We start from the raw sequence: 17,887 nt of genomic DNA on the forward strand, positions 1-17,887 counted from the left end.
GAGGCAGGTTTCTTACCTTGCGGAGGTCTACCTTTTGAAGTCTTTGGCTGGTTAGATGAAGCCTTACACTATGGAAGGTCAATTTCAATACTCAGCACTACTGATTTAAATGTTAATCACATCTGCACTGGCCAGTTTATGTCAACTTGACACAAGGTTGAGTCATTGGAGATATTGCTGGGGCCTCACGTGTTCTGGGCTGGTGCTCTACCCCTGAGTTTGTTATGCTTCCAACCCAACGGTTTGCTTTAAAATGATCAATGTTATGTTGAGATGGGACATCCACCTCATGAACAAAATGGACACAAAATCCTAACCCTGAAGATGGCAGACGTGGAAACTCTCCGTGCAGCCGCAGTCCGTCTATGGACGCGGCCCTCGCTTGGCCCGCTCCTCACGCTGGACTTACCTCTCACTTTGCTTACCTTCCTTCACCCTCTAAGCAGGCGTCCGTGGGCCCTGGGGTTTCTGGTGGCCCCTGCTGTGGGTAGAGAGCCTCCCGGTGGTTCTTTCTGCACTCGCCTCTCATGAGCCAGAGCCAGGTGTGAAAGGGGGTCTCCGACTGCCATCCGTAAGGCCCAAATTAGCCTCCACTCTGTTCCCACTGTGGGAGGCCATCAGTTCCAACTCTCATTTGACTGGGCAGGCAAAGCCGCACGGTCCCTGCTCTGGTCCCAAGCTTCCCTGTGCCTGTGGTGTTCTCTGACTGCTCAGTGGTCCCTCCACTCCTTGGAAATCACTCCTCTCCGATAAATGGCTGCGTATTCCCTCCCCGCCACCGCCCTCCTCCATGTCTCTGCTCCTCTCCAGCCCGCCCCCCCCCCATGTCTCTGCTCCTCTCCAGCCTGTCTAGCGGGCGAGGACTGCAGATCCTCCTTCTGATGTGGGGCTCAGGGCTTGTGTCCTGGTGCCTCTGCCTCTTTGTGCACAGTGCCTCCTGTAGAACCCCAAGCCAGTCACCATGCCCTGTTTCTGCATCTCTTTGGCCTGCTCAGTGATGCTCGTTCAGGCTCTGAGATGCTCTGCTGATTTCTACCATGAGCTTCTGGGGAAGTGTGGCAGTCCCTTCCTTGGCCAGGAGTGTTGGTGAAATGTGTGACATCCAGTTTCTCAGCTCTCAGTGACACTTCAGTGCTGGGAAAGCCATACCCACATTTCTTTGTCATTTCTCTGGGCTTTGGCACACTGGGGACACCAGATTTCTCAGAGTCCTGGATGAGGTCCGAGTGGTCTCCCCGAAAAGTTTTATTTTCAGCACGGAAACCCTGACTATTTCTGTGTGCCTGTTCTGGAGCTTCTGGCCTCTCAGACAGGTGTTGGCCAGCTCTTGGGTGCTCCACACGTGGGATTCTTCAGCAGCCCAAGTCTGCAAGAAATCGCTATTGAGCTTGCACATTGCTCCAGAAAAGTGTTTAAAAGCCACATGTCTATTACGGGACCCACTGTTTTGAATGTTCAACTGTCATTAGATAAAAGATTTCCCCAGAAGTCCCAGTGACCTCAGGATGTATTTCAGGTCCTGTGTGGCTATGAAGCAAGGTCATTTCCTGCGTGTCCTCGAGGTGGCTGATAAAGTCTCGGCTGCAAGGCACAGCAGGAGCACACACATCTTCAGTCCCCTGCCTCAGCAGATGTTCTATGTCTGGAAGGCTTGCTCTGTGTGCCGTCTGTTCTGTTCCCAGTGGATGCAGGCATTCTCAGTCAGTAGCTGTAACTTTCTGAGGTTCCACAGTGTGGCCCACTCTTTACATGCCTCTCATGATGGAAGAAAGGAGTGCCCACAGATGATCTGAGAAGTGGTGTGGAGGCTCTGAGAGCACGTGGTGCTAGGCCAGGCTGGGCTGCATGGTGAGATTGTCAGAAACCCCAAACCACCATGAGCACTATTCCAGTTCTCCAGAAACTGGATTTCTCAAGTGCTTGGCTACAAACCACCTGCTTTTGATTTTTCTCAAGGATCTCCAGGGTTCAACAGGTGGCTGTCTGGAGCTTCTCAGTGCATCCTCTGCTGACATCTAGTGGTACAGGATGAGTATTCACTTGTAAGACATTTGAAAGCTGAAGGGCTCAAGAACCTCCAACTGTGTGTGTGTGTGTGTGTGTGTGTGTGTGTGTGTGTATGTGTGTGTGTGTGTACACACACGCACGCACGCGCGCGCGCACACACACATGTGTGATATGTGTCTATGATATGTATGTAGTACGTTTACTATGTGTATATATGTTGTGCATGTGAATGCAGCCTGTGTGTACCATGCATGGTGTGGGTGTAGAAGTCAGAGGACAGTCTTGGGTGTTGGTCCCTCACCTCCTTTGCTTGAGACTTGGTTTATTTGTTGTTTTCTAGTATGTGGAAGTACTCTGCTGGCTGGACCAGGGTCGTCCAGAGTTTCCACCTCTACCTCCATCTCTCCGTAGGACTGCTGGTGTTGCAGACATTTGTGCCATGTGTTCAGTTTTTATGTGGTTGTGGGGATTTGAACTCAGGTCCCCAGCCTTGCATAGTAAGTGATTCTTCTCACCGAGCCATTCCCTCAGCCCCTAAATGACTTTAAAAAAAAAAGACCCAACTCTTTATAGGAAACAGAATTTAGGTGGTGCCAGGTATAGATAGACCCAGGTCCTTCAGCCTGCTTGAATGGCCCCCCAAAGGGTCTGTGGTCCCTCTCTGGGGCACATCTCCACGTTCCCCATGTCTTTAGCAGCGCCAGCATCTTTTGGCACATGTTTCTCACCACACTCTTATGTGTGGCAGGGTCTCTTCACCTTGACTGTATAAATGGGGAAGTTGAGGCTGAGCAGTGGAGTGGCTTACCCAAGGCCCGGAAATGAACCCTGGTTGGCAAGTGCCCTTCGAAGCATGACCTTGGGAGTGGGTGTGATGTCGTGAGAACCAACGCTCCTCCAGGACCACAGCCATCGGCATGGTGCCCGGCTGTGATGTGAGCAGCAACTGGGCCTGAGCAAGTCACCACCCAAAGGGATGGGCTTTTCTGGACTCCTGTGTGCTGACTTCATTTAGAAGATGACATACCACATGGGTGTGGAGCTAAGAGGACCACTTGTGGGAGTTGGTCCTCTCCTTCCTCTATGTGGGTCAAGGGATTGAGCAAGGCATCAGGTTTGGTGACAAGCACCCTCACTCATGTGTATATACACACACACACACACACACACACACACACACGCACGCACGCGCGCGCGCGCGCGCACACACACACACACGCATGCACACATGCACACGTATGCACTAATATAAAATATAGAGAAACTAATTTTAAAAGTTTTAGAAAGTAGCATGCGCATTGGTTCTCCCCGCTGCTCTCTAGTGTGGCTGTGCAGAGGTGTACACAAGGTCTGCAGGTCACACCATCATCGACAGAGCAGGCCCTCTTCATCCCTAGCCTCTCTTAAAGGGCCACATTGGAAGAACCTGGAGGATTAAAGATAGCGTTGTCTCCAACCCAGAAACCCCAGGCCGTGTGAGAGCTAAACTGTGTGCTGCCCAGGCTGGTCACACAGGCATCCTTTTAGACTGTTCCCCAGTCCCCTTTCTATCTCCTTTCCACCTGCTCCATCACAGAGGCTCCACAGGGGAGGTGGGATCTGTCTTCTCCACTCACTCCTGGGTAGGCAGGAGGGCGGGAGAGAGGGCATTTGGAGCAAAAGCCCACCCAGGCCTGACTCAGGAAGGAGAAGCATATGGACTCATTAAGAGGTCCAGAGGGTAGCAGAGGGGCAGTTATGAGAACTGAGTCTCAAGGGTTGGAAAGGATGATGTGACTGCAGTATTATGGGAAGATCACTGATCCCTGAGCACTTCTGAGTTTGGTTCATGATTATTCTAAATATTTATTACAGTGCTCTGGAGGTGAGAAGAGGCAGAAGTTCCCAAGTTCTAAATAAGAAAATGGGCAAAACTTAGCAGCTTATGTCTTCAGGGGCACTGAACAGACCATGTGTAGTCCAAGGAATTTGTTGGTGCCTGGAACATGCCCAGGACCAGGCCGTTGCTTGGTGGGTTGTTCATGGATAGAGTGAGGTGTGAAAACAGTGTCATGGCATGCTCCATATGATGAGGCATCTGCCAGTCAGTGTATTGATCATTAGATGTCCTTAGGTGTTAAAGTTATAGGAACTAAGTCAAGCTTAGTAGTGATTTGTCAGAGTCTATAAATGAACAGTAATGGTTTCTCTCAGATGGGAACCAAACATCCCAGGGTGTCAGTGGGTCTGGGTGTCTCACCATCCATGCTTCCTTCTCTGGTGGGCATTTCCTGAGCAAACAAAAAACAAAAAACACAAGCACATGCCCACACTTGGGCTCTCAGCAAAGGTAGCAGAGGTGTGGCCAGGCCTGGGCCATATGATCTCTAGGAGGAAGGGTAGCGATGGAGAAGGCCATGCACATCTGGATTAGATGGAATTAATGTCCCATGGAAAGAAAGACCCCATTGGCCACAGAGGGAGAAAGAGCTGGATTGACCTTAAAGTTGTCCTCTGTGCATGCCAGTACCATGGAAACTGGTACAAAAGCTGAAGGTCCAGTAAGGAAGTGAGCCTTAGAGACTGTGTCCATACGGTTCAACCATCACTGTCTAGCTGGGGACATACCAGGCAGTGACTCTCACACACACTCACCTGAAAGATAGCTGGGGTCTGTCCCCAGAGGGTCCTATTATCTGGGCTGGGAGGTGGTTGCAAGGTTCCTAGTATGAGACTCCCAGCCTCCTGCGGGTCCTGTTGAAAGACATGCTGAGCTAAGGGTCAGGTGCGGGGCTCTCTCCACACCCAAAGGTTTGCATCATGGTAGCTATGACAACCCAGGGCCGTCAGGGCAGCAGGGGCACAGCAAAGCCCCTTGACCTCGTTGGGGTAGTTGCCAGTTCTGGCTCTCCATGGCGGCTGGACCACAGCTGTTGTTGAGAAGCAAAGACACAGACTTGAATTTTGGCTTCTCCTCATCTCTTACTCGTTAGTGAACGTGAGCCAAGGGCAAGAGGGTGGAGGATAGAGGACAGCATGGAGGGGAAACCCAAGATGAGCGTTCTCTTTTTTTTTCTTTTTCTTTTTTTTTTTTTTTTTTTTTTTTGGTTTTTCGAGACAGGGTTTCTCTGTGTAGCTTTGTGCCTTTCCTGGGACTCACTTGGTAGCCCAGGCTGGCCTCGAACTCACAGAGATCCGCCTGGCTCTGCCTCCCGAGTGCTGGGATTAAAGGCATGCGCTACCACCGCCCGGCAAGCATTCTCTTTTTAAAACGATATTTATTTGTGTGTGTGTGTGTGTGTGTGTGTATATGTGTGTGTGTGTACACTTGTGTGTCATGGTGCATGTGTAGAGGTGTTGGATGGAGAAAAAGGAAAGGGGAAATGATACAACTATATTTTAAACAAATAAAAATTCTTATTGGAAAAAGCAACTAGAAATTATAGAGTTGGAAGTTACTTCAAATAGAATATTGGAACAGACATGTGAACATTCAAAACCACAGTTTGGCACCCAGAATAGCCACCACAACGGGACTTGATTGACAAAGCCAATGCTAAAAATAACAGGAAGGATACCCCTAGAGTTACACTCCTTTGTCGACTCTTAAATAAGCAACTAAGACAGCAGAAGTGTAAATAGTTGAGAATAGTGTGTGTGTGTGTGTGTGTGTGTGTATGTGTGTGTACATATACACACCATGGTGCATGTGTGTGGGGTCAGAGGACAACTCAAGGAATGAGGAAATCGGTTCTCTCCACCTACCACGTGGGTCCCCAGGATTGAACTCAGGTCATCAGGCTTTGTGGCCAGTGCCTTTACATTTTGAGCCACCCCACAGGCCTGAAAAATGTGTTCCTCAGACATGCAGAGATGGGAACAGACGCGGCCTCTGTCCTCAAGCCCCTAAGGGAACATTGTCAAGCAAATCTCCAAACTTTAAATCATTGCGGCCAAAATGATGGGTTTGGAAGGTCAGGCTCCTGGCTGAACACAGCCTCGGGTTCAAGCATCCGTGGTTAAGTGTGACTGGGATTTTAACTACGTGTGTGCTACACATTACAGTTAGATTTGTGGGTTCCATTTGCTGCAGGACAGCCCGACCTACAGCTGAAGGTAGTGACTGTTTTCGGTTGGGTTCTGAGGCCCAGGATGGGAACATCACCACTTCCTCTGGCAGAGTTTGAAAAGTTGCACAAAGGCTGCCAGTTCCCCTCTGTGGGTCTTCTCTCAGAGCTCCTGGCCACCAACAGAAGCTCCTCAAGGCACCTGAGGCCATGTGGAGGTTCATGTTCAGAAGCAAGAGGCGGGCAGTCTTGGTGGGTACCCACGGGTAGGTGAGGGCTGCAGAGAGCATGTGCTGTGGACAGACAGACTTACCCATATTCCTTCCCCGACTCTGCTTCCTCAGGTCAAAGGTGACACGACCCCCTCAGCTGAGACACAGCCAGCCTCGTCGTCGTCCACGGAGGTAAGATGACTCACGCAGTCACTTCCTTTTGCTGATGTGGTAGGCTCTTGGGAAAATGACCAACGTGAAGGCTTTCTCGATTTCCTTGCTTGTTTTACTCTGCTGGCGTCTAATGAAGCACACTGGGACGTGCTCTTTGGAAGGCGAAAGTATAAAATGAGAACTGCTGACATTCCAGTGGAAATGCAAATGCAGTAGGTTGTGCAATAAAGTCTCTGAACAGCAGGGGTCTGCCTTGTGTGCCGAACCGGAACAGCACCCGGCTAATGGGCCTGCTTGTAGGGTCATCAGAAAAAAAACATTACTTCACGTGAGATACCCCTTTAAGACAGCTAGGCGCTGTTGGTGCCTGCCGGCTCTTGACTCTGTCCTTGGGTAAATCAGGGTCCTAGTAGCAGCTCTTTGAGAGCGAGGCCTAAGAGGATCATCTTTAGATGGAGATGGCTTTCTCGTTTTTCAAATGGCTGTTCGCTTTTAATAACATTGCAAATAAGAAAGTTTCTAAAATGTCTTTATGTTAGTTCTCGATGTCTGGCTCCCATGATACAGTAGAGCTTCTCCTGTGGGAGGAGGGGCTAGAGTCCAGCCAGGTGGTGTTTGGCTGGGTGATGTTAACTTACATTAATGGCGTCGATGTTGAACAAAAACTCTCCCAATCTTTCTGGAGGGCTTGGCAGCTTTCTTAAAGCAAAAAATAAGTAATAATGATAATAATAATAACAATCACCATCAAAGAATGGAAAAGAGTAAGAAGTCTGGAAAGGAAAAGAAAAATACTGCAGTATGATGTGGGCTGGAGAGATGGCTCAGAGGTTAGGAGCACTGGCAGCTCTTCCAGAGGTCCTGAGTTCAATTCCCAGCAACCACAATGTGGCTCACAACCATCTGCAATGGAATCTGGTGCTCTCTTCTGGTGTACAGACATGCATGCAGGCAGAACACTGTATACATGATAAATAAATAATAAGTAAATAAATACTGTAGTGCTCAAGGGTCGGGGTGCAGGTGGCCCATACACTAGGATTTCCCTCTGTTCACAGAAAGTGATGGGGGGGGGAGCAAGGGCAGCGGCGGTCCCTGAGGATAGAGGAGGGTCCCTGGCGCCCACTTACTGCATGTCGAGCAACACAAGGCACAGGCTTGCTCGTCTCCTCCCCCGTCTCGTGTTCCCAGACTGTGGTGCTCTTCACTAGCCTTCCTGATAGCCCGACAATGAGAACGGGTCTGATAAGAGAGTCTCATCCTTGACCTGGTTCTCTCACTGAGTTGGGCTTCCGTGTTCTTCCGCGTAAGACTCATGTTGGTGGCGTCGCCTGCCGTGGGACACCTGGTGCCGGCCTTGTCGTGTCTCGGTGCCTCGGCTGTTTTTGCCTAAGGTAAGAGGGATGTCAGAATGCTGTTCTGAAGGGCACCCTAGTTTAAATGAACTCAGGGGACAATGTGTTTTGTAGAGGTGGACGGAGGACTTCTGCATCAGGCCAGGGAATCTCTCTCTTCCACCCCTTCGGAGGAGGCAGCTAGGCTGCAACTGGGAGTTCCTAGGAAACTTTACTTTCTCCTGTCTGCACATGGGTGCAAGCAGCTGTTCCTTGCTTTTATTATTATTGTGTCTATTCTCACAATCCACTCTTAGCCTCGTCATACCTGTGAGAAGAGGTTTCAATGCTGAGTGGTTCCTTTGTTCTTGGCTGTAGAAATGAATGTAGGGCTCCAGTTATAGTAACACACGCCACACTTGTAACCTTAGAGCATAGAGAAGAGAGAGTAAGACTTCTGTATATTTGAGGCTGTCCTGGTCTACATAACAAATATCAGGCCTGCCAGGGCTATCTCAAGGAAAGGGGAGATAGGGGGGGGAATAGGTCAAGAGACTAAATTAGGTGTGTTTATTAGGGGGAGTAGATTTAGGAGCCATGGCGGGGCGGGGTGAGGGGTTACTGTTGGTGAGTCATTTCTGCAGAAACCAATGGTTTCTTATGAGGTGTCATCCATAAGACAGTGGCTAGAATTGGAGACTGTCCAGGAACTCTGCGGTTTCCATCAAGACAATGCCTCCAGATAACATCCCAGGTCAAGGAACAGGAGAGCCTGAAGCTTGGCAAGGCTCCTCTGCTCCCATTAACCCTCAAATGGGCCTAGCCATACTTCCAGAAATGTCCTGATTAAAGCTACCAGGCACCCCTGATGTTCAGGGTAAAAACAGATCCAGCTCAGGGTGGAGTTCGGAGATAGAGAGCCTGACAGGCACTCGGCGGCTTTGGGGTGAGTGGGGACCCCCTGGCAGTCAGTCCTTACTCAGAGCATCCTGGACAGAAGGTAGGGGTGAGTGGGGACCCCCTGGCAGTCAGTCCTTACTCAGAGCATCCTGGACAGAAGGTGGCTGATGGAATGATAGTTGTTACATTAAGTTGTTTGTGTATTTTCTAAGACCTGCAAATGGCTTGATTTAATTTCTCCGCCATTGTGACTTTACTATTTATTTCTTTGGCTATAATAAAAAGGAACTTGAGAAAAGAAACAAAGGAGATAAAGATGCCTGGGAGGGGTGTTGTGTCTGTGCAGGGAGCAGAGTGGGGTCCTGCCACCTGCTGAGGGCCACGCTGCTTCCTTCCTTCCCGTCTTTCTATCCCACGGCACTGCTCCACAGAGAGGACTCTTCCTTCATCTACCGAGTCTGTCGATCCCGACAGAGGAAATGTAGTATTCTCCTGTCAGACAGGAAATGAGGTCACAGGAGCGTGGCCGACCACTCTTGGTCACTGTCACCCAACAACAGAGGCCAAAGATGCAGTTTTGCAGATATGGTTGGGTAAAGAATAAAAATAACGAAGTTGGCTCCCAGAGAAGGAACACGAGGTTCTTGATGACCCTGGGCACAGGCTTGTCAGCGGCCTGCCCAGCATCCGGACACGTACGTGTGCTGGTTTTGGTTCTTAGTCATTTGTGTAATGATCTAGTGTCCGCCAACTGCTTTGATACATGAAATAATTAGATGTCTCAAATGCAGAGAGCTGCAACGTGCTGACAGCTTTGAACACGGGCACACTCCATAAACACCAGGCAGATGTTCACCCTGCCCGCCTTCGGGGCTTGCTGGCTGGAGGCAGCCCCATCTGAGTGACAGAATTAGTTTTCAGATTAGAATTCAGAACCCGTGCTGCTCTGCCTCTCCCCTAACAGGTCTTTAGTCTTCTACCCAACATCCACCTGACCCTGTCGTGAGAGACACACTGTTTTTTCTTTTCCTTGTATCATTCCTGGCCTCAGCCTTGAAGTACAGGAATCAGTATCACAACTGTGTTTTGCTTCTCGAGAAGCTGGCTGTGTGGAGTGACATCTGAAAATGGCTTAAGTGTAAGGAATAAATGTCTGTGTTTTAGTGTGGTTTTTGAGACCAAAGATCCTACCACAGAACTGGCTGTTCCCGCAAAGCCCCTGGCCAGGGCAACCCCAACTAAGGAGCCTTTTGTCCGATTCCACAGTGACTATATGTTAGCGCTTTGGGGTGGGGGGGGTGGGGGGGCACGGGGCAGGCGCTGGCACTTGAGAGATAGTGGGGAACTAAGGGAGGTTCTGGGAAGGAGGTAAGGCAGGGAGCTTCCCCCCAGGGGACCTGCAATCAACAGGAACACGGAAACAATGTGGCGCTTGTGTGTTTTGTTCAATGTATCTAATCATTAGACTTTCTTAGTGCCATCCTTCAGCAGCGACTGCTCAGAGGTGTATCTAGAGTCGTGGAAATCCTGAGCAAGTTAGCAAGTTTCAATTTCCTTTGGGCTAGGTATTGATTAAACCAAGCATTAACTTCAAGAAAAATTTATCATAATACCTCTACCCCACTTCCCAACTCCCAACAGACAACATACAGAATTTGAAAGAAATGCCTGGAGAAAAATACCCGCCCCCCAGAGAGAGAGAGAGAGTGCGGGGAGAGAGAGAGAGAGAGAGAGAGAGAGAGAGAGAGAGAGAGAGAGAGAGAGAGAGAGAGAGAGAGAGAGCGCCTCAAATAGGCCCAAAGTTCTCCACTAAGTTTTAACATCGCAGGAAAATTTTTTTCATACTTTCTATAATTTCCAAAGAAGTTTGTACCACAGGCATAGCAATTTTGTATATATTTTTGAATTAGCTAAGGCTGAGCTACCCTAAATTTTGAAGATAACAGGACACCCCTGGAGTGATGGCGCCGTACGCATTTCCCTTTCTGGTTGTGTCTGGATTTGGTAGCAGTTGAGTCACCCTGGCAGCTCAGGTAATGTCGCCATCTGGAGGTGGCCTCTGCTCAGACACCAGAGGAAGCGTTTGATCTGTGAAGAGGACAAATGTCCACCATGCATTACAGATGTGATGGGTCCCCCCACCTCAGCCACCCCAGGGAAGGGTATGCTGGGACCTGTAATTTACCTTGGAATGAATTTCTGCACCACAAGTACAGCCCTGGTGACCCTGGACAGGGTCAAAGGTGGGGTGCAGTGATGGTCTCCAGACGGAAGGAGACAGGCTTTCTGGGAGTGCCTGGCGCTTCCCTTCCTTCATGACAACTACTAAGAGCTTCCAGGGCTCCGAGTCCTGCACCCAAGTGCCGGACCAGCCTCACGCCTGAGAGAGTGGGAGGCTCTTTGGATTCTCAGTTCTAAATGCCAGCCTGGCATCTCACAGCCTCCGCTCTGCTTACACCAGAACTTCCTAACACAGCTTCAAGAGACGAAGGTCAGAGGGATTAGGATTATCTTTTAGAAGTCTCTCAAAGTTAGAGGGGCCGCCCTGTCGTGACTTCAGGCCGGCCTGAGCCCCACGTGCTATGTGCCTTGTCCTGCCTGTGAGCTCTGCGGGGAGCAGTGGGGACCTCGGTTTCACACGGCACCCAGCGGAAGGAGCGGCCGGGGAGCAAGCTGCCCGAGGCTTTTCCATGCCCCTGTGCAAGCGGTCGCTTACCTTTCCCTCCGAAAGGAATCATCACACCTTCCCACACCAGCCAACTCAAAGCCCTCCAAGTGGGGGCAGCCATGCTCCCTGTGTACGAAGGGCATTGAGGGCCTGGCAGACCTCACCTTTCTGCACTCGCAAACGTTTCCTGTCATCTCTTCCCACGCAGTGAGAACCCAAGCAGAAGGACTCTGTAGCCGCCTTCCAAAGCGTTGGGACCCGGCAGTATTGTGCTCCTCACCCACAGGCCCAACCAGTCTGGGATCAAAAAATTTCTGTGTGCAATATACACAGGCCCTGGTCTAGCCTCCGCTAACCAGTGTACCAGTTGTGTACACAACACACGTATCATGTGTCATCTAGAGAAGGCTTAAAGTCCAGGGAACCACTGAACAGGTGGTGTACATGCTGTCACTTCATGTTCGGGAACTTTGGAAGGTGGCAAGGGCTCCAGGGTTTGATTCCCAGCACCCATGTGGAGCTCACAACGGTTTGTAACTCTAGTCGCAGGGGATCTGATGCCCTCTGTGGGCACCAGGCATGCACATGGTGTATAGACTTACGTACACATGAAACAATAAACAAACACATGTTTTTAAACGTCCACATAGGATTCCTTGGAACGTTGTCGGGATGAGAGGGCATCTGCTCCTCTTGTAGTTAGTGTCACCACAGTCTTGACCTGGTTTATCCTGGACTCGCCAAGGCGGTGGCTAAGTCTTCTGTGGATACCTCATGGTATGCACGGGCCTTTCCTCAATGCCCTTGGTACACAGGGAGCAGGCAGGGTGCTGGCCAAACTGGACGCTCGAGCTCTGTCAGTCCTACAACCCCCTGCAAGATTCTCTTCTCTTGAGCCTGGCTGTTTTCATCTACAGATTGCTTTGCTAGATTTGTTAAATTTATTATTCTCTCTCTCTCTCTCTCTCTCTCTCTCTCTCTCTCTCTCTCTCTGTGTGTGTGTGTGTGTGTGTGTGTGTGTGTGTGTGTGTGTGTGTGCCTGTGTGCTGTGGTGTGTGTGTGTAGGTCAGAAGGCAATCTTGTTTGAAGTAGGGTTTCCACATTGTTCATTGCTGTAAATACAAGACCAGCTGGCCGGCAGGCTTCCGGGGATTCTCCTGTCTCTGCCTTGCCTGTCATGTGGGAGCTGGAATTGCAGACAGATGCCTGGCTTTATGTGGGTGTGGGGGATTTGAATGCGTATCCTCACACTTTCATAGCGAGCATTTTGCACACGGATACATTTCCACAGTCTTGAATTGCTCCATTTCTAAACCTTAGGAGTATGAACTTGTTACTCAGTCATTGCCACACACAGTAGTCATGGATGCCAGTGTCCCCAGAGCCAGGGTATGGGTTGGAATTTGAACCACATGGTCTGGGCTCAGTGTCTTCACTCTGAACATGATACTGTCATGTAGATATTCACTGGAATCCAAGATAAACTCCTGCAATCCATTTTGGGAAAATAAATAGCATTTAACTTTTCTCCATGTGTCTGTCCGAGAACTGAGAAGGAATTTAACATTGCTCTTGGCCTTGCACGCTCAACGCTGAGCAAATGCCACCTAACAAGACTCTGCTAAACCCGGAACAGAAACCGTGAGGCAAGAAGTGTGAATCTTCCCACCACCCTGATTTGCTTCTGGAACTCTGAAGGAGTGGGTCCCCAACATTTAAGGTCCCTGCTTGAAGTAATAGTAACAGCAAATCAAGACCTATGTCCCACGAGTTTTATCTTTGGTATTCAAGCACTGAGAAGAGCTATATGAACCCAATACGTCTGTGCCATGGCTCCACCATCCAGCATACCCGAAACAGCAGGTTATAAAGAGGGAAGGGTTATTTGTCTTACACTTGCAGAGTTTCCCATTCCTCACTGGGCAGATCTGCTGCTTCTGGGTCTCGGGGAAGGGCTCCTTGTGACATTCTGAAGGTATGGTGTGGCAAATTGCTTACCTCATGGCGGGGAAGCAAAATAAAAGAGGATAAGAGACCAGTATCCTACATCCTTCCAACGATGCTACAAATGATCCCAAGACTTCCTTCTAGGCCATACCTCTTAAGGGCTCCAGTAGTGCTTTGGGGTAGGTACCAACTCATCAACACATGCACCTCTGAAGGACATTTAAGATCCAAACTGTAGTCCTTCTAAATAATTTATGTGTGCATGTGGGTAGGTGGGGGTTAAGTATGTGCTCCTGTGGGTGTGTATGTGTGTTATATGCGTGTGGAAACCAGAGGTAGGTGTTGAGTGTCTTCCTCTATTGCTCTCCAACTTCCTTTTTGAGGAAAGGGCTTTCACTGATGAACCCAGAGTTCATCAATTCATCTGAACTGACTGGTCAGTGAACTCTGGGGAGCCACCTGACCCTCCACTTCCACCCCTACCCTGTGCTGAGGTTATATATGCATGCAGCTGTGGCCAGATTTTATGATTGGGAGCACATCTGCACTTAGATCCCCATGCGCAGCAAGCATTTCCTGACGGAGCCATCTCCAGACCCCCTTCTGAACAGCTTTATGCATGACGTCATACTCGTATATAGTCCATAGCCACGCGATAGCCTCTCTCCAGCTGTGGAAAGTGGCCGTGGCCACTGAGTCTACCCAGATGTTGTAATAGCCACTCCATTCCACATGTCCTGCTGGCCCAGGTTCCTGTTGTAACTGTTTCTCCATCTGCAGCCAGCGTGGACAGAGGTGAAGGCATTTCCAGGAGAGCCAGACTGGGGAGTTATGCCCTTCCTCCACAGAACTGCCGACTCTCCTGTCAGTAGAGCTGGGTGGGCTTTTCCTGGAGACCCAGAGCATCCTCAGAGGCTGGAATGACGGGGCTATGGTGGGAACTTACCTGGAGGCCTTCTGGAGATGGCCTCCAGTGATTCTAGACTAGTTCTTCTGTGAAGGTGGAGGTCACTCCACACCACACTTGTGCTCTTTTGACAACACAGCTCTGCCTGCCTCGTGTGTGGGGACCACACAAAGAATTAGGATTGGGATCACTGTATGCTCTCTCCCTCTCCCACAGGGGTGGGCATGCACTTATGGACAGGGATATAGGGCAGGGGGTGGGCATGCACTTATGGACACGGATATAGGGCACATATACACATATTTGGAGCCCCTGGAGGATGCTGAGGATTAGACAAACCATTAAGGTGCCAAAGAACAGTGGCTATAAAAATGCATTCGAGGTTAGATACAGTGGAATACGGGGATGGGTGGGGCCGGAGAAAGAAAAGAGTGGGAAAAAGAACTCCGCTTCCACTTTGCAGGTGACATCTCCGACCCTCAGTTTCTGTTCTGTGCTACCAGTTAAAGGCTCCTGTCAGGGGCCTTAGTCCAGATGAGGCAGGCTGTGTGGCTCTGTAAGGACTGCTGTTAGAAGGCACCAGGTCTTAGCATATCAGACAGACTTCCTGTCCCCCTGTCAGCAGGTTCCCCGACAGGCCACTGCCCAGGGCTCTCCTCAGCAGCTCCCCAGAGAGAGCTGTCCACCCGGAAACCCTCCCACCCCAAGCTCCCGTGTCTTCGTCCTGACACTGGGTACAGCTACGCGCCACACAGAGGTGACACACTTCACTTCTACCCCTGTTCACTATGGGGAGGGCCTGGCGCACGGCGTCCTTGACATCAGGTCCTCATTGTCTTGTTCTCAGTGGGTCCAAGATAAGTAAGCACAGTGCTGCCTGTGGTGGATGGAAACGTGGTGCTCGAGGCACAGCTCGTGACTGTTGGAGGGGACCAGGAAGCGGTGCTGTCACAGCCCGGGATGTGGCTTCTTGGGATGTGACTGTGTGACCTCTGGGTTCTGTTGCTGGAGTGGTGCCCACGTGGCAATGGCAGCATTTCCTCAAAGCGTGACCAGCAAATAGAGAACTGCTTCTCAAAATCATTTCTTTAAACATGCAGTTGGAGATGAATAAGCCAAGGTTGTTATGACGATCTCCCATGGCATTCAATAAAGGCAGTTTTTGTCATGGTCACCATGACAACATCCTGTCTACAACTTACTTGCATCTGCAATTACATTCCATTAAAAATGAAAGGTTTCTGTTGCTGCACTCCAACCTGACATGACCACCATTTCCCCAGAGATCAAAGCCCTGGTCTGCTGGCTAATGTACTTTCAAAGGCACCAAGTCCTGGGTAATTGCCTTTTAATTCTTGTGGAAGTTTGAATGGAATTGCATTTAGGATGGCTCAAACTACAATTATAAAATGTAATGATTTTAGGTCAGGGTTATTCGGACCTGCTGTCCAGCCCTCCATCAAGTCCTCTTCTTTTATACCAACTCCACACTCAGCTCTGTGGCCATCCAGAGGCAAGCGGGACAGAACCTCCAGTGAGGGGCTTAGTTCTAGTCTCCCAGGCCAACAGCTGCAGCGTGTCAGGCTGAATGATTTGTGAGCTTTGCTGTGTTGGCTCCCCTGCACTGCCCTCATAGTCCTGAGGACAGCGGACTAGAGCTCAGTCTGTTTGCAGAGGGCCAGCTGAGCCTGGATGAATTTGTCTTCCATATTGTTAGACATGTCTTTTCCCTTGCAGGATCCCTTCTTTGGGGCAATAGACCATGCACCCTTGCATGTAGGTATCTAAACAACTCAGAGACCTAATTCTTTGCTGTGCACAAGATAAGCTGAGAAAAATGTTTGCTCCCCAATAAGTACCTTTGTCTCCAAGCAGCCATTCCTGAATGACATTGACATGGGTAAAGCTGGGACCGTTTCCCTGCACATTATGTTTCCTAAGTGCTTGAACAGGGGAGGGTGGTCAGTGAAAATAAACTCTGCATTTTTATTTGCATGCACTTAAAACAATTCCAGGGGTTCCCTGATCTTCCTCACCTCGGTCAAAATCCAATCAAGTTTGGTCATTGTGGATTAAAATAATTAAACTTGTTCACAAAGGCCACAGAGTCCAAGTGTCCAGGGAAACATTTTATTTTGCCCTCTGCAACAGTGGGGATACCTCACAGGACAGTGCAGAAGCTTGCTATTCCCTTCACATGTCTCCATAGCTGGCACAGTGGCCATGTGCCCACAGGACAGTGCAGAAACTTTACCATTCCCTTCACATGTCACCATAGCTGGCACAGTGGCCATGTACAGAGACAGGCAGGGCTAGGCTGCAGGCCACATCCTTCCTGCCTCAGACAGTGCACAGGACTTACCCAGGACTTCTGGAGAGGGATGCAGATCCATTCCAGAAGCAAGGGATAGCAAGGACTTCCTCTTGATTGTCTGGTGGTTTTATAGAGGGAGAAGTCAAGATTGAGCTGTGTCCGGATTTTCTAGAGCAGAGTAAGACAGCAGAGAAGAGAAGAATGAGGAAAGGCCTGTGAGTGGTGGCCCAGGTCTAGCATCCATCTTCCTGGGAGGCAAGGCCAGCCTGGACCACTTACCAAGAGCTTGTTTCCAAAGTGAAAAGAAAGTTTAGTCGTAGCTCAGTGGTAGGTACTTGCCTAGCCAAGGCCCTAGCTTCAATCTCTTAATATTGATGAAAAGGAGGAGGAGAGTGAGAAGGAGGAAGAAGAGGAGGAGAGAAAAAGGGAGAGAGAGAGAGAGAGAGAGAGAGAGAGAGAGAGAGAGAGAGAGAGAGAGAGAGAGAGAGGGGATTGAGAGAGAATGGCCAAGTGTGATTGATGGACATCTGTGATCCAGGTACTAGGGGCTGAGGCAGAAGAATGGTGAGTTCCGGGCCAGCTTGGGCTACAGTAAGACCTTGTTACACACAGAGAAGATCAATTATAATCAGAGACAAAGACAGTTGTGAGGAAAATAAGAACATTAGCTTCAATTCATTTCTTCCATGTCTTGCATCCCTTTCAGCTGCTGGGAGTAGTGTAGAAGTTTCTAGAAACAGGCATTTCCCTCTACTTCCCAAACCTGTCCCAGAACAAGGAGGCTGCAGATGTCTTTGTGTGTCACTGTGGCTCACGTGCCACATGAGGGAACAGCACAGTGACGCAGCCTTGTGCACAGGAGGACCCAACTAGAAACATAAGCTACTGTTGTCATTTACTGTCCTTCAGCTAGAGCTGACACCTGTGTAGAGGACACAGAAGAGCGGAAATGGGGGGCCTCTTTACATGCTGCCAAGGGAGGCTGTCAGCTTGGGGAGGGTCACAGGGCTGCCACTCCAGGTCTCTGACAGTTTTAGACATTGCAGTAAGCCTTCAGGGCTTTGGCTTTGATGGATTCTGCCAGACGTTAGTAACCCTGTGCGGATTCTGAGTGGTGTGGGGAGCCTGCACTTAGCACACAGAAGGAGAGAGGTGCCTTGGGGCTGAGGGCTGTCTCCCATCCTCCTGGAGTCGACAGAGCTGGGTTTTGTCTGCAGCCACCCAGCTGATGCCTAGGAGGTGGACTCCTCCTCTGATGGCCTTGGCTGCTGAGGAGGGCTGAGGGGAGGAGGGAAGGAGATGGTCTGGGCTGCCGCTAATGCCGGGTGACGCGCGGGCTGGCACAGCTGAGGGAGGTGATAAAAGAGGAGGCGGCTGC

General features: G+C 50.0%; 1 protein-coding gene across 2 annotated transcripts in view; it reads left to right on the forward strand.

The window, feature by feature from the left end:
- The window catches only part of Rps6ka2 (ribosomal protein S6 kinase A2), a 279,954-nt gene that overhangs the window by 40,888 nt on the left and 221,179 nt on the right, over positions 1 to 17,887 (forward strand). The window contains exons 1-2 of one of the 2 annotated variants that reach the window (XM_028866632.2): positions 6,213 to 6,305; positions 6,398 to 6,457. In XM_028866632.2, the coding sequence (XP_028722465.1) occupies positions 6,264 to 6,305; positions 6,398 to 6,457 (102 nt within the window). In that variant the 5' untranslated portion in view covers positions 6,213 to 6,263. Of the gene's footprint in view, positions 1 to 6,212; positions 6,306 to 6,397; positions 6,458 to 17,887 lie in introns of those variants that run through there. The other variant, XM_028866631.2, reaches the window with a different exon arrangement.

This window comes from Peromyscus leucopus, chromosome 8a (assembly GCF_004664715.2).
Source record: "Peromyscus leucopus breed LL Stock chromosome 8a, UCI_PerLeu_2.1, whole genome shotgun sequence".
Classification (NCBI taxonomy): Eukaryota; Metazoa; Chordata; class Mammalia; order Rodentia; family Cricetidae; genus Peromyscus; species Peromyscus leucopus.